The sequence below is a fragment of the Saccostrea cucullata genome, unplaced genomic scaffold (assembly GCF_032062105.1).
Source record: "Saccostrea cucullata isolate Sc308-1 unplaced genomic scaffold, CSIRO_AGI_Scuc_v1 ctg1521, whole genome shotgun sequence".
NCBI lineage: Eukaryota > Metazoa > Mollusca > Bivalvia > Ostreida > Ostreidae > Saccostrea > Saccostrea cuccullata.
Window position 1 is genome coordinate 43,123 of NW_026939669.1, and position 16,079 is coordinate 59,201.

Here is a 16,079-nt window from a genome sequence, read left to right on the forward strand (position 1 = left end):
TGATTTCTAAAAACAAGTGGAATATCATTCTTAAAGCAAACACTTTAAGAAGGAATATCAAAAAGAAATTTTATTACTTGACAATTAAGAATCTCTTTTCACTTTAAAGGGGGTCATTTTTCAATGGGGGTCATTTTTTTTATAGGACTGACATATAAAATACTGACCCCTATGACACTTTTTCTACGAAAAATAATCTTTTTCTACGGGTAGGGGGTCATTTTTTGTCGTTGAAAAATTACCCCAGGTCATTATTCGATGGGGGTCATTATTCGTCTTTACACCGTCACAATTGAACACAATAACGTCACAATTAATTAAAATGACGTCAAATTGAATGCGCTAAATTGTTACGCTGATCTTGCTTACCTGGTAGCTCTTTATGGACTATGCATTGAAAGCTGGTATTTCTTTCATTTACATTTAAGAAATGAATTTAATTTTTGAAGATTCATGAGGTTATGAACTACGACGCTTCACGCCGGCATATTTCATGAAGCGCGTCAGCGCTTCATGATAAATATGCCGGCGTGAAGCGTTGTAGTTCATATACCTCATGAATCTTGAAAAAATTAAATTCATTTCTTATATTTACACTATTTTTCTGATGACTTGACATAAATTTACGCCGTTCAACTGTCATTTTTAAAACAAAACAGCATGCACTATATTTTTTGACGTCAAGAGCGGTATTATGACGTAACAATGGAGATATTCATGCTTATTCGTGATAAATACCTAATGTAGTTCATAAGAAAATATACTGCATTTTATTTTGTAAAGAATCATAGGAAAATTTTATTAGAAATGTAAATATTTATTTTTAGATATTTGTTTCAATTAATAAATAACTTTGGAACATAATTAATTTTGAGGGATCAATTTTGTGGGACAGATTCATTAATTTTATATTGTTTTACACTGCAACCAAAAGTATACGATTTTAGTCTTTCTCCTTAAGCATGTTGAAGTATTTATACACACTCTTTTTATTGCAGACTTAAATATGCATGGATTATCTTCAGTTTTAAAAAAAAGTCTATGAATCATTTAAATGCAACACCCGAAATATTTTATTTTTCTTTAAATTAGTATGTAATTGTGTATAAAAACATGCCTCCTTTTCACTGCAATAAAGGCTACCTCCAATTTTCTTTTCATTTTTTATAAGAAGAATTTCATCATGTATTTTTTTTTAATTTGTAAATTTTCTTGTTTACTGGAGAGTTTTAGTATTTAATTGTGTATAAAAACACGACAAATGGTCCATATCTTGACGGTGTCCCCATTTGACTACAATAAAGGCAAGGTTACAAAATTTCATTCTAATTTTTCTAAGCATGAAACATACAAATATATTTCCAAGAATTAAATTTTTTTATCATTCCGTTTTCGTAATTTTCAACTAGATCAGGCCTCGTTAACTCGCCGTTTTATTTTCTTAAAGTCCAAAAAAAGAGTTTTCACTAGTGTAAAGAAGGCCCTTAAAATAATATACCTATATCTTGAACTTGTGAAAAGGAAAATACCTTGATGCTAAAAATATTCGATCTCAGGTGACAATGGGGAAAACCTACGAGGCCATGTTTTCGAATACTGCATCGTGTCCGGGCAATAGAAATGATTGGGAAAATCAAGGCCGGCACCGAAATTGTTCTAAAACGAATAAAGTCTATCATTGTCTTTTTGATAATAATGGAACTCTAGGAGAAATATGCCTCAAAGGACCCCCTGCACAGGTTCCAAAAAGTAAGACAACTAAAACGAAAGTATGTTTACTACATATGTATTTTAATTCAGTGCCTTCATTTATTTGCTAAACATTGAAAGAAAAGCTTTTGATAAATATAGAAAATAGCAAGAAATATATTTATAAAGAAATCTGAGAGACTGATCTGATGAATACGTATTTGAGTGACTTTAACAACCAAGCTCTAATGTAAAACACGAACAAAAACATCGAATGATTATTTTCTTTTAAGACATTTGAAAACATTGTTTCCTATTGATAAATTATACACTCATTTTTTGCATATTTAAAAAAGTTATACGAAATGGATTTATCCTTTTTTACTACTTTATAGTTTTAATTTAAGATTGCAATTTTGTAATTTTAAATAAATAAAAAAGAAATTTTTTTCAAGATCACTGTCCACAGTACAATCACATGGCGAGAGATGTAAATACAGTTCCTTGTAATAAGTTAACAGGCTGTCCAGATGAGACATTCTCTTCCAATGAGGTATATAAATGTGAGTATCAACAAACATTCCATCAACATTTAATTATAATATTATATATATTTCTAAAAAAGGCTTAATGTATTAAAATCTTTCAACTATATTCAGAAAAGCTTAATGTGGCGAAAAAGTTAATATCTCATTAAAGGGGGGAAAGACAATTTAATATTAATTTTTTTATTCTTATACACCAAGATCGAGATCCGGGCGTATACTGTTTCTGTTGTTTATGTCTGTTTGTCTTTCTGTTGTCAACTTTAATCTTCGCCATAACTTTTGAACCGTAGGAGGTAGACATCATATTTGAAATGCAAACTTCACCAATTATAAGTTCTTTTAAATGACTCCAGGGTCTATGACCTTGTTACTTTGACTGTGACCTTCATGCTAAAAATAGCTTTTTAGAACTTTTTTTCCGCTGGGTGCATAGTGTTTCACAATCACATCTAGTTTTTATCCTATGTCCGATCATTACAATATGTGCCTTAAAGCTATTAATCTGTAAGTTTCAGTGTATTTACATCCCAAATTAAGTATCCGACGGAACACCCAGAGTAAAAGTGTTCAATGGTCTTGAACCAATTTTATATCTTAGAGGTCAGTATAAAAACAAACTCTGTAAAATATGAGATTGGGTATATTTTCTTTCCCCTTGGTTTTATCTGACTGATACTTATATCCTGATACTTACGATTTCATACTTTATTGGTAAATGCTTTGTAGACGATCTGAGATCAAGTTCGGAAAGGTCTTTTTTCGGCCTTTGTAAATGTTTGCCATACAAGGGCTGTTCAATAAATATTGTCATCAGTGATTGGAAAGAAACAAAAGCCGCTCTCCTATGATTTAGTGTTAATGATTACACTTAAATATTCTCTTTTAATTAAAACACATGTCCGTAACATTTTCTTTAAATTTCTAATTGAGTTTAGAACACATTTTTGAGTTTGACCCTTCATATACTGGAATGAAGCAGATCCTATGATATCCTGGTCATTTTTCTTTTCTTTTCTTTTTTGAAAGGTGTTTTTTAAGTTTGGGGAATGGAACAAGTCAAAGGTTCAAAGATCTGGCAAATAGTGTTGGTGTGACGTACAAAACATTAACTATATCCCCAAAACTCATTTACTCTTTATGGCCTGTGGTTTTGGACGCTATCGTGAAGAAATTAAATGTAGTGAATTCCTCATTCTGGTTCCTTTCTCTCATAAAACGTTCAATTTTGGGGCAAAACTTTTGCTTTCAAGACTCCTCCAGAAAATAAACTTCCTCTCCGAATAAGAATTTGAACAACAAGACCACTAATATTTAAGAAAATAACATATAAAACTGTTGTTATGCGCTTGCAATTTTTTGCTTTTCTCGGACCTTTGCTGTTTTATCAAGTACATCTTATTTTAAATTTGTTTAGAGGGTTTAAAGCAAAATGGATTCAAGATTCATTATCTGTTTGAATTTCAGACAAACGTGGATAAGTACAATTTTTGATGTTTTCAAATAATTGTTTAGATATTCCTACGCGCTGTCGTTTTCACTCTTTTTCAAAATAAAGGGTGACCTTTGAGTATTACATTTTTTTTTACTATAAAATGTTTCTTTAAAACTGTGTGAACTACCCCCAAATGTTGTTTATCAATTTTGCTATATATCTTAAATTAAATCAAACATACTCAGTGATAATTTGTTTGTGTTGAATTTATGCATATATAAAGCGATTGTTGTATGTCCTTGTCGCCAAGGACGGTACCCAATTTTGATGCCCATTATACAATTTTTGTGCATTCAAATCCACCTGCTTACGTGTCTATAAAACAGACAATTGTTTCTGTAAATTTCACATATTTCGGTTAAAATTTCTTTGGGATTCATAACAAGTTTTACATCAGTTTTAATGATGCGTTTAATTTCACTGTTGTTTAGTGATTCTTTACCTTTCATTTTAATGAAGTGTCTCGAATAATCCTTGTTTTTCACCTTCCTACAATGAAATTAAGCGATAAAAAATGGTCACAACAACTGTTATCAATTCATTAACGGTTAATAATGAGAGAAAGTCAAGCTTTATGTCATATGATTTCTATGTTGTATGTCATGGATATAATGGTATTATTTATTGAACAGCCCTTGTAAACTAAGCCATGTAATTCCGATTCCAAATTGCAGACATTCAAATCTAAATGTAAAATAAGAATATTTCTCCACACACATTTCTGTTCTTTAGTCCCTCTGAAAAGGCTTAATGTCGAATCGGCGTAACGAAATTCACAGTCAATCAATCATCCTTCGTCCCTTAAGTTTTGTGGTCATATCTAATACTTCACACCTGAAATACCGACGAAAGTGTATAAGATATGATTAAAAAAATCCTATGACAGAAGTACAGGTCACATATGTCTGTAACACCTTTGTTTTGAGAAATATTTTCTCCCTCCTTGGACCCAATCTCACAAACTTTACAATAAAATGTGCTTTTAGCTGAAGCTGTATGTAGTAGATTGTAACATTTTTTTTTATTTAAAAAGCAATACATATTAGAAGTACACGGATCAAACAACTTACTACGACAGAGGGCCATTTCATAAAATATGTTGAAAACAGTATTTATAGATTTATTTTTTAATTTATGTTGGTTGACTTTGAATCATATATTCTTTAAAGTATGAATTTATATATTTCATATCATTTCTCAACTAAGAATGAAATGAAATAGGCTAAAAATCCTAAAAAAAAAATAAAAAAAATAATTTGCTGATAAACTAAGTACGAAAACCTTTACAGATCTAGAGCTACTACGTAAAATTTGCTTAAGGTGCTTATGGAGGGAGGGGGCCATTAACCGCCCAGTTTTTCACCAAATATTACTTTTTTCAATTAAAATCCTTCATTGAAAAGCACGATGCTCCTTTTCTTCTGTTAAATTAAGTATAGTGAATTTAGCTAGGTACTGTATACAGGGTTATTTTCGTTCTTTCACACTTGAAAAAAACTTGTCTCGTTTTAAATTTACTTTGCCCTATCATAGTTTTGTTTAAGAAAATAAAATGTGATCTTTGAATTCATCCAGTTTTAATTCGCCCAAATGAGGATAGGGCGAAAGGGGCGAAAAATAAAAGGGGACTAAAATTTTCCCGTATACAGTATATACAAGTACTCGTAATGTGTGGAGCATGAATGAAATTTTATTACGAAGGAAATTAGAACCTACTCTTACCCAAAGTATAAGCCAATTTGAAGAAAAAAAAGATGTGTGTATGAAACTGATGCCCCCGTTTGGCAACATAGCGAAAGTAAAACTTTCTCAAATGTAAATCTAATATGTTAGTACCCAAAGTAAGGTTTTTTCAGGAAAAAATACAATTGTGAAATAAGAAAGCCATAGAACCACCTGTTCAAAAGTTATAATAAAGATTAAAGTTTTTAAAAGGTTGGACAAATTCCAGGGTCGAGGTCAAAGGGTCAAAGTTGTTGATATTTAAACAAAGGTCTTGTCACAGGGGTAACATTTTTGAAGTATTAAAGCCCTAGCTTTCACTGTTTACAAGCAATGGCCAAAGTGAAAGTTTTTAAAGTCACTGTCAAAGGGTCAAAGTTGTTGGTATTCTAGGAAAGGTCTTGTCACAAAGATTACGTGTGTAAAGATGGAAAGCCCTAGCCTTTATCGTTTATAAAAGTTATGGCCAAGGTTAAAGTTTGCTAATAGGTAAATCTACTTAGGTCTAGGTCAAATGCTCATAATTGGTGGTATCCAATGAAAGATTTTAGATCGAAGAATACATACAAGAAGTATGCAAGTCTTAGTACCAATAGTTAAAAAGTTATGGTCAATATGAAAGTCTGGGTTTTTTTGTAAAAGTAGGTCAAACTCCAAGGTCGAAAGTTCAAATTTGATGGTACCAAAATAAAAGTCATGTCACAATTAATACATCAGTGAAATATGAAATCAATAGCAGCATCCACTCAAAAAATATGGGCAAGATTAAAGTTTTTGCGAACATACAAACAGACAAACAGCCAGCCAGACAGACGGACGGACAGAGCAAATACTATATACCCTCTAACTTGATTTACAGGTGACATAAAAAGAATCGATGCATTTTAATTATATTTAGACATAATCGTAAGTAGGTGGTAAAATTGGACTTTCATGTTATTTTTTGGAACGCTACATGTATCTAAAAGATTAAAAATATTATTATTTTCATTTTTAGTATCAAAACTACGGTGTTCATTAACTAAACGTCAATAATAAACCAATATTCCAAAAAGTTTTTTACTTCTCTTAGCTTTTTACAAAATAGACAAAACGACCATAAAACAAGAATACACAAAGAAAGGTATCTATCTTAATAATACTGTTATAATACAGGGTTATTTTCGCCTCATCTTATTTTCGCCCTTTCACCCTTGCAAACAATTTTGCCCAGTTTTAAATTCGACCAGTCATACTTTTGTTTAAGAAATTATACTGTATTTTATGAATTCGCCCCGTTTTAAATTCGCCCAAATAGGAGTAGGGCGAAAGGGGCGAAAATAAAACGGGACGAAAATTTCAAAGTACATAAATTTAAAAAAACATGGTACAAATGAACTTCTGTAACAATTATAGTGCCTAACTAAAGCTTTGTCTTCACTACAATTAACCTGACCCTATTTGGATGACTTTAATATATATATATATATATATATATATATATATATATATATATATATATATATATATATATATATATATATATATATATATATATATATATATATATATATATATATATATATATATATATAGATGCTATTAAATATCCTAATTGATTTTCAGATCCAGTTTGTCTACAGGGCAAGTGAGTACATGCAACATTTAAGTTCAAGAAAATCACGGACGGAGAATCTATTTTTTAACGAATCAAACTTGTTTAAAGTTAATGATCAATGATAAAGAATGATTTAAATAGAGATAAATAATTTTTGTGAATATACCTGACTTAAGTTAATTTACCTTTCCACGGTGGAGCATCAAAAGACTGTGTCGGATGGTAAATGTCCTCCCATTTTTTGTACGTTTCCAAAAACGAAAATGAAATCAGTTCTCAAAATATCCAGCTTGGCACAATGGTAATAACGTTTGCTTTAAGAGTCGCATGATAAACATAGTTGTTTATTTTAAATCCTTACAATTTTAGATATACCGATACTACAGAGAGTCCAAGTCCAAGTACAATAAGGTATGTAATGAATCTCTAAGGTATGAGGGAGAAAACGTCTGGAACTCTCCTCCAAATGAAGTCAGAAAATTCCCCTCTTATAATCAATTTTCAAACTACATTTTAACTTGGTGTGGGGAACTAATTTATAAATGTAGACTCCAGACTTTTATGCTTCATACTTAACGTTTCCTCCCTTTGTTGTGTAACTGTTTTCTGGTTTTAAGGTATGGTTTTACTATATAAGTGTTGTCCTACATTCCTCGTCTCTTATTTTATAAGTGCACAACCTTTATTTGATGCATAATTTTGGATGTGCTTTCCTATCTTGTGTCTTTTATTTCGTCATCTATGTTCCATTTTGTTCAAGAATGAATTTCTCTTATTTATATAGGATTAGGTACATTTTATAGTTGTCGGTAAACCAGCTCATGTTTTGTGTTAAATGTTTATAGTCCGACTACTACTATTAATAAAATTTACTTACTTACTTACTTAAGGTTGTCCGATCCTCAGGTTTATAAAATTAGCAGTTAAGTAATCAAAAATACTCATAAAAGTATCTCTGAGTCCACAATGTTATGTAAATTTATCCACAGTATTTCTTTAAAGTTAAAGATAAAAGTAAATTATATTATATAGGGAAAATTGTTAAATTAATCTCCAATATTTTTGCAGAAAAAGCGAACTGGAATATCATCAATATATTTTCTAATTGCAAATTAATCAGCAAATTTATTTTAGGTTAAAAAACGATACGTATCCAGGCATTTATAGAAATTGTCATGATTTTTATACTGATTTGGTATTTTTAGTCTCCTATTTCAGTCATGTATTCTTTAATACATAGTGTAAAAGGCTTTTGCTATCATTGAAAGACACTACAAATCTCTTCTTATTTCATATCATGCTTATAAGCATTGGTATCTAAGGCTGGATTCAAGAAAATCATATTTATCTAAAACTGTATTATTTTTTTTATCCTTTTATAGGGTACAAATGGAAACTTTCATAAGACCTTTTCCAAGACTTCCAAAAACCTTGAAATCTTATTAAGGTGATTCGAACGTGACGAAAATACGTCAACTGCGCAACGCGAAACGTCACGGAAATTTAATATCTACACCAAATGTTCTAATACATAAACTTTTTAATACAACAATTATAGATTTATTTCATTAATAAACAAAAAAAAAGAAATAATTAAATACGGAAAAATCATACTGTCTGTTATCCTTGATTTTATTTAACATATGTTTGATTAATTTATGTATTAGAGCATTTGGTGTAGAGATTACATTTCCGTGACGTCAGCTGATGGCAATCGGGCCTTGGAACGAAATTCGAAGTTTGCATGAATTTTAGTTGTTTGTATTATCAACGCGTTGGATTTAAACTTAAGGAAGAAATGAATAGCGAGAAATATCATATTTGAACCTAATGCTACACGCAAACCGGTAGGCATGTCCGATTTATATGTTAAATTCAAGCCTGAACCGAGAGGGGGTCAAATTGGCGTTGCACACCTTGTGTATTTATAGAATAGGGTAGAATTTTTCGATATTAATTTGGCTTATTTAGCGACTCATTGATAAAAATTCAAGTGCCTGTGTAAATACCAACGGGTGTCCAGTATTCAAATAGCAAGATGGACTAAGAAGTCTGAAAGACCTGACCACAATTATTTCAGTCATAAGTACACATAACAAATAGGCCCTACGCACATGTGATTACGTTGAAACATGAACAATGATTATTACCTAACCTACTACATAAATTATAATTAGGCATTTTAAACTGTTTCACGGTTTACTTTATGTTTTTGCGTGATCATGAAACAGTGAGCTGTTGACCGGTCCACAGAATGAACTGTTGACTATTTAAAGCGTCATCGTGATATTCAAGCGTTTTGATGATCACGACATCACTATTTACCTGCTCTATAATTAATCAAATTTAAATAAGACACACAAACAATCCATTTAATAGGTATTACTTTAAATTAAAAATATCAATTTTATCTTCATATTATGTGTTCAGCTAATTAATAGACAAGTATGTGAATAAACAGTTGTGAAAACGTTTTATTGATTGTTTGTGTGTTTTTATTCCAATTTAATTAATTATATAGTAGGTTAGGTAATAAAACACTTATTCAATGACTACTCGGTGAAACAGTCAAACTGTTGTCCCTCGGTAGTGGGGGAGACCTGGGAAACTGTTGCCCTCGGCCTTCGGCCTTGGGCAACATTTTCCCAGGTCTCCCCCACTACCTCGGGACAACATTTTGACTGTTTACCTCGTAGTCATTAAATAAGTGTATACTGTTACATGTATGCAGACTACGCTCCACCGTATACATGTAGATCTACGTACTTGGAACATTAAAATCATACATATATGTAAAACAAGGCACACAATTGCTCCAGCTGCCCCACCAGACATTAAACGTAAAATGAAAATGAAGAGAAATACCATATATACACATAATATTTTGATAAGTTTTGTGAGTTAGAACGTTGGCTTTAGTTTATAAGAGATGTCGTTAAAAAAAAAATGAAAACTTTTTTTTGTTTTTGATATTACTAATATAAGTGAAACAATTATTATTCTTTCATATTTTTAATTAATATTCTCTAACTTAGGACACATTTGAAGACATAAAATTAAGCTATAACTATTATAGAATGAAAAAAAAATTATGATTTTTTAGTGAAAAACATAAATTACAGTACATTTTTTGTTTATTTTTTAAAATAAAAGGGAAGTTACTCCTCGTCAGATTCTCAAATTGGGGCCTCATATAGGGTTTTCAATTGAAAAATGAAGGAATAGTCATCAATGAAGCATAGACATGAAGCATTTTAATTTTTTAGATATGAAAATAAATAAACTATTAAATGATTTTATTATAGAATTAGAGAACGATTTATAACTAATTCAGGGCCCATGAAAAAAAATCATGTAAATTACAAATGAACAAGACACTAGAATAAACATATAATGTACATGTATAATGGAAAGCAATACTTTAAGTACATTAATTGGTTGTATTAAAATTAATTCTCATGTGTATGCAAAGGTTGTTTTAGTATTTAAAATATGACTATAATGTATTATCCCTGTATGAAAAGAGAATTTTCAGAATCTACAATTTTACTGAAATTCAAAATCTGATATACACCCCCCCCCCCCCCCCCCCCCCCCCCAAAAAAAAAAGAAAGAAAAACAAACAAACAAACAAAAAACCCAAAAACGAAAAGCATATTTATAAAAAACAAAAGATTATCAATTTTTTTTACAATGAACCAAGCTATGGTGCTGCTATACCTATAGACTTTGCAGGTCTACTGCCGCCATAATCATAAAACCGGAAGTATGAGTTCATAAATTTGAAATTTCAATCAATTCAATTAGACATCAGAAAGAAAAAAATCTTGTTTTCCTCATTTTTTCCCCTGATAATTCAAAAACTTGAGCAGCAGGTTTGTAAGCTTAAAAGAAAAAAAATGTTGGCCTAAATATTACATTGCATACTTGAAAAATGCATTTAGTTTCAATATGTCAGAGGAAATTCGAACTGAAATATTATTTTAATGTTTCTAAAGCTAATGACTATTTTATTGAATATTTTCACCTCAAATGTTCAGAATTGATAAATTATAAAATGTTTTTGATTATTTTATGCAAACTTTTAAGATTTTTTGTGTTTATCTATTCATATATAAATGCTTTTTTTTGGAAAAGGCTAAAAATTGAGCAAGACCCAATGAAAGTCAGATGATTATATCTTTCTTCCGGACTCATGAACCTACAAATTTTTTTTCCAAGGTTTAAAGCTTTGTTTCACTGCTATTCAAAGAAAGTTAAAAGAGAAAATTCCAATTACTCTTGGTATGATTTTTTGCCATTTTATCAATTGGAAGTCATGCTGAAAATGGCATTTTTAAGAGCAGTCTGAGGAAATTCGGATTAAATTTCTTAAACATCATTTACTATTTCCATACTTTTATTTATTCTGTAGGAAGACAATGTTATTATCTTTCATTTCCATGATATAAAAATACGATTGAAAATAAAATCTTTTTATTTTTTAATTTTGATTATGTCTATTACTTGTTTATTTTTGCACAGCAGACAATTTCAACACTCTCATGTTCAGAGGCCGTTGCCATGGAAACTAGCGCATTGACCCATATCAAAACTGTCATTATTCAAGACAGGAAATCCTCTAGTATCATTCTTATCATTTTTTTAAAAATCGAATTACTTTGGTGACAGGTTCGAATCACCTTAAGATGAATTAAATGAAAATTGTTGCATTGTTTAAAGATTTTTTCTATTAAAAAAAAATATTCAGTCAATTTATTTGCAAGTTGCCTGATTCGATCAAAATGTTTATTGCACTGATTGCGGAGGTAAATGGAGACGTATAAACACCGTATACAGGTGATAAAGGAATATTACTAAATACTTGATAGAAGATGAATAGAGAGGATAAAGTAATCTTGTTTTTATATTATTTAATTGTATGTTGTATCAAAGTTGCAAAAAAGATTTGTTCTTAATCTCTCTTATTTGATTTACTATTTTTTTCTTGTATCTGAAGTTAAACAACATGCATTATTTCAGTGATATTTGCCGCAATCGAAATTTACGAGCTTGAGATAAAAGATATTACAGAGTCTGACATATCTGTTCGTATTTGGATATTTTACTTGAAAAAGACGTTAATGGAAATCTAACAACCAAACTCTATAATAAACTTGATGATTTTAATGTTCTATAGTCAGCTTCCCTTACTTAAGCAGCAATATATCTTCATCACCTGCATACATAGTTTTTATACATATCAGTTGATTCGATACACAAGAGCGGTTTCTTCGTATGGACAATTTCTACAACAATGTAAATTATTGACAAACAAGTGTATGAAACAAGTATATCAGCAGCCTCGTGTAAAGTCATCATTTTGTACGTTCAATAGCCGATACAATGACCTTGTCAGCAAATACAATTTATCATTGAGTCAAATGCTGAATGACGTTTTTCATACTAACTGTTATACCATCTTTTTACACTAAACTGTCGAAGGATTTTTTCCGTTATTCCCCGATCATGATACGGAGCACGGGGCGGGTGTGACCGGTCGACAATGGATGCTCACACCTCCATGGCACCTGATCCAGCCTCTGATATTTTGGAGGTCCGTATTTGCTCTGCTCCTGTTTTTATTGTTTTATGGAGTTTTGATCTTGGATACTGTTTGTTATCTTCAAATGTTCCACTGTAAGTGGGTTGGGCATATTTTGTTGAAATTGCAACAGAATGAATGTTTTTAAAATTATTTCGAGAAACTTCATAATACCGGCATTCAGAATATATATACATTATATTTACAAAAATTACAAGAAATATCTGGAAAAAATGCATTAGAATCTTGAGATCAAATTCTTTAAAAATGCGAAAAAGGCCATAAATGGGAGATTGCTTGTTTGTTGTTTAACGTCTCTCTCAAGAATTTTTAACTCATATTGAGACGCCACCACTTGCCGGTGGAGAGCTGCAAATTTTGTCCTAAACTCGGCACTCAGGGCCATTGAGCAGGGAGCGATCTTTTTCGTGCCAGCACCTACTGCGACACGGGGCCTCGGTTTATATGGTCTCATCCGAAGGACTGGTCTCCATGTCCTACAGTGGGATTCGAACCCGCGACTTAAGGATTGACTCCTAACCTCGAGACTCTAGATCAGACGTTCTATCCACTGCGCCACGCGGGCGACCATAAAAGGGGGAGGCAAACTCTGTCTTTTGAGTTTACTGGGCTTGTAAATACAACCTGAAACGATAAAAAGGTGTGACCTCATATACTTGTCTGTATCTATATCTGAGAAAAGAATAAAATATATAGACAGGGCTGATATTGGTTGAGGGCTGATACAGAATGTGATGTGGAAAAGGGTGCGTTTTATTATGTTTATTACATACTTTATAATAAAATACTGTACACATCAAGCTGAGAAGAAAATAAGTAAATAATCATACACGGACTTTTTTTCTCATATGGTTTGGGTTTGTGTCTACTTCTATTTCAAATATGTCCGATCCGTGATTCAAAAACTATCTTTCATTTGTCAATAAGATTATCCTTACATCCAAAAAAAATATGTGTGATCACAAGTACTGTTTTGAGGTTTAAGTTACTACAGGGGCGTGATATTGATCCGTATCACTCTCGCAAATCCATATCAGCCCAGCATACGTCCATTGTGACGTCAGGCATATTGCATATGCAAAACTCCTATGTTTATGACTAGGTATGTAATAGATATTAATATAAATAGAATACGAAAGATGCATAATCAGTATGAAAAAAAAATCTGTCAGAATTTGACTTAATGATAAATGTGTTTGTTGACAAGATTATTTTATCCGCTATAGAACTCTAAATGATGATTTTAAACTAAAGAATTCACAAATATTAGAATGATTGAAGACATTCATTCTTCACATCAATTGAAAAGAAAGAAATAATAACAAAAATATTGTATATTTCAAATGTTTGCTTTTAAAAAAATATTTTGGGTGTATTTTTTCGTTGCTTGGTATGTAGACATCACAAGATATTGAATTTAAAATATGAAATGACAATGATTTAAAATGTTTACTTTTTTGTGTGAAGTTCTGTTGTGTATGATGGCGACCCCTCATCTCTACCGTGGCTATATATAGGCGTGTCAGTTGGAGTACTTGTCCTCCTTATTATCCTCATTATAGTAGCTGTTGTGTGTTTCAGAAGATCAAGTGAGAACAAATTTGATTACTTATATTAAAAAGTTGTAAAGTGTTTCTATAGATGATGGTATGAAAAAAGTTATTTTTCCTTTTGACGTTACATTGATTTCACAAATGATATGATCATATACTCAATCTGTGACAATTTCCATTGATACCATTCCCGACCTGTATAATAGCAGACTCATTTTTGTAAAGCAGAATGTATTTAAAATACTATACAGAGAAGACGAAAACACTTTTGTCCTTCAATTCGACATTTAGATATAATGACGAAATATTATCAATAAACAATAGATTGTTCTATTTAAAAGGTGAACACAAGATATCCCAGAGAGTTTATGATAAAGGTTATCTCAGAATTTGACACATCTGTTTAATATTTGAATATTTTATTTGAAATAGAAAGAGAAAGATTTTAATTGTTACCTAACAACAAATCTTCATGATAAACGTGATGACTTTCACTTTTCAATTGTAACTTTCCTTATTTATGCAGCGATATACCTTTATCACCTGCATACGGAGTTTACATATATCTAATTTGATGCGATACGCTCTATGTACAATTGGTCTCTAAAACGAGGTAATTTACTGACAAACATGTTAATAAAAAAGAATAAAAACAGCCGCGTTTATAGTCATAATTTTGCAAGGTCTTTGGTCGATGCAACGATCTTACTAGCAAATACAATCTATCATAAGGCAAATGCTACGAGACATTTTTCAAACTAAGTGTTCCGCCATTACATTCGTATTTCTAATATTTTACGGACTTTGAACAAAATCTCCCTCTTTCTTATATTTTTCTTTTACAATTAAACATTAAACAGTTATACTTCTCCCACAAGAGGAATATAATTTCTAGAGTTAATGTTTAAACATTGAACAAAACAGAAATATTCGATCTACGAACGTTTGATTAAACTAATCTACAGCAATTTTAATTTTAGAGAAAGCTTCTAAAGGAAAAGATGAACAGATTCCTTTATTATCCAAAGGTATAATTTTATGTTTTAAGTATAGATAAAGAATTATATGAATTATGCAATTCAATGAAGACAAATCGTACGATGTCAAAGTAATTATATTCTATCAATTATCATTTTTATATAGATACACCATTCTACAAAACATCCACTTTCCATGAGGCATGTAAATTTCTCAAAAACGATGGGAAAATTCTATGTTTCATAGGAAAATGGGGGTCGGGGAAATCAGCAACAGCTAAACAAGTTTATACGTCCTTTACTGGAAGGGAACCGGTTGTAATAGAGGACATATTAAATTTTGTTGTAAGTAATTTTCAGGACTCTGTCATCGTAGAGGATCCGTTACCAAGTGAGGACGTTCCTGACGTGGACAGAAGTGATATTCTTCAAAACTTAATCACTTTATGCAAACGAACTCAGGAAACAAATGAAAACAAAACATTTCTGATTATAACTTCGACTGACGAAGCGTGGAAAAAAATTGAAAAGGAGGTCAAAAATTGTTTCTCTTCAAAGAATGAGCTACAATCTTTTGGTTTGAATTGGGGGGATATATCAAAAGGAGAACGGATTCAGATCCTTCACACAATTTTCAAAGCTTACAAACCAGAAACGCCTTTCTCTACCGTTGAAAAAGTTGCCTCAAGATTTAAGAATTTGTACGTTGGATTCCCAGAGATCTGCACACTTTTTTTTAAATGTAGCGAATTGCAAAAACATGGCGCTGTATTCTTCAATCGACCGCTACGTTATTTAGCCTCGCATTTAGAAAAAATGTGTCTTGATTCAAACAAGAAAAAACAATTTCTTTTACTGGTGTATATGAGCGTTAATGATATGAAAATATGTATAAA

General features: G+C 31.1%; 1 protein-coding gene across 1 annotated transcript; it reads left to right on the forward strand.

The window, feature by feature from the left end:
- Positions 1-1,562: 1,562 nt before the first annotated feature.
- On the forward strand, positions 1,563-15,578 carry LOC134253539 (uncharacterized). The gene is made up of 6 exons (XM_062736063.1): positions 1,563-1,749; positions 2,145-2,252; positions 7,057-7,078; positions 7,418-7,459; positions 14,121-14,242; positions 15,544-15,578. The coding sequence occupies exons 1-6, from the start codon at positions 1,563-1,565 to the stop codon at positions 15,576-15,578; spliced, it is 516 nt and encodes a 171-aa protein (XP_062592047.1).
- Positions 15,579-16,079: the final 501 nt, after the last annotated feature.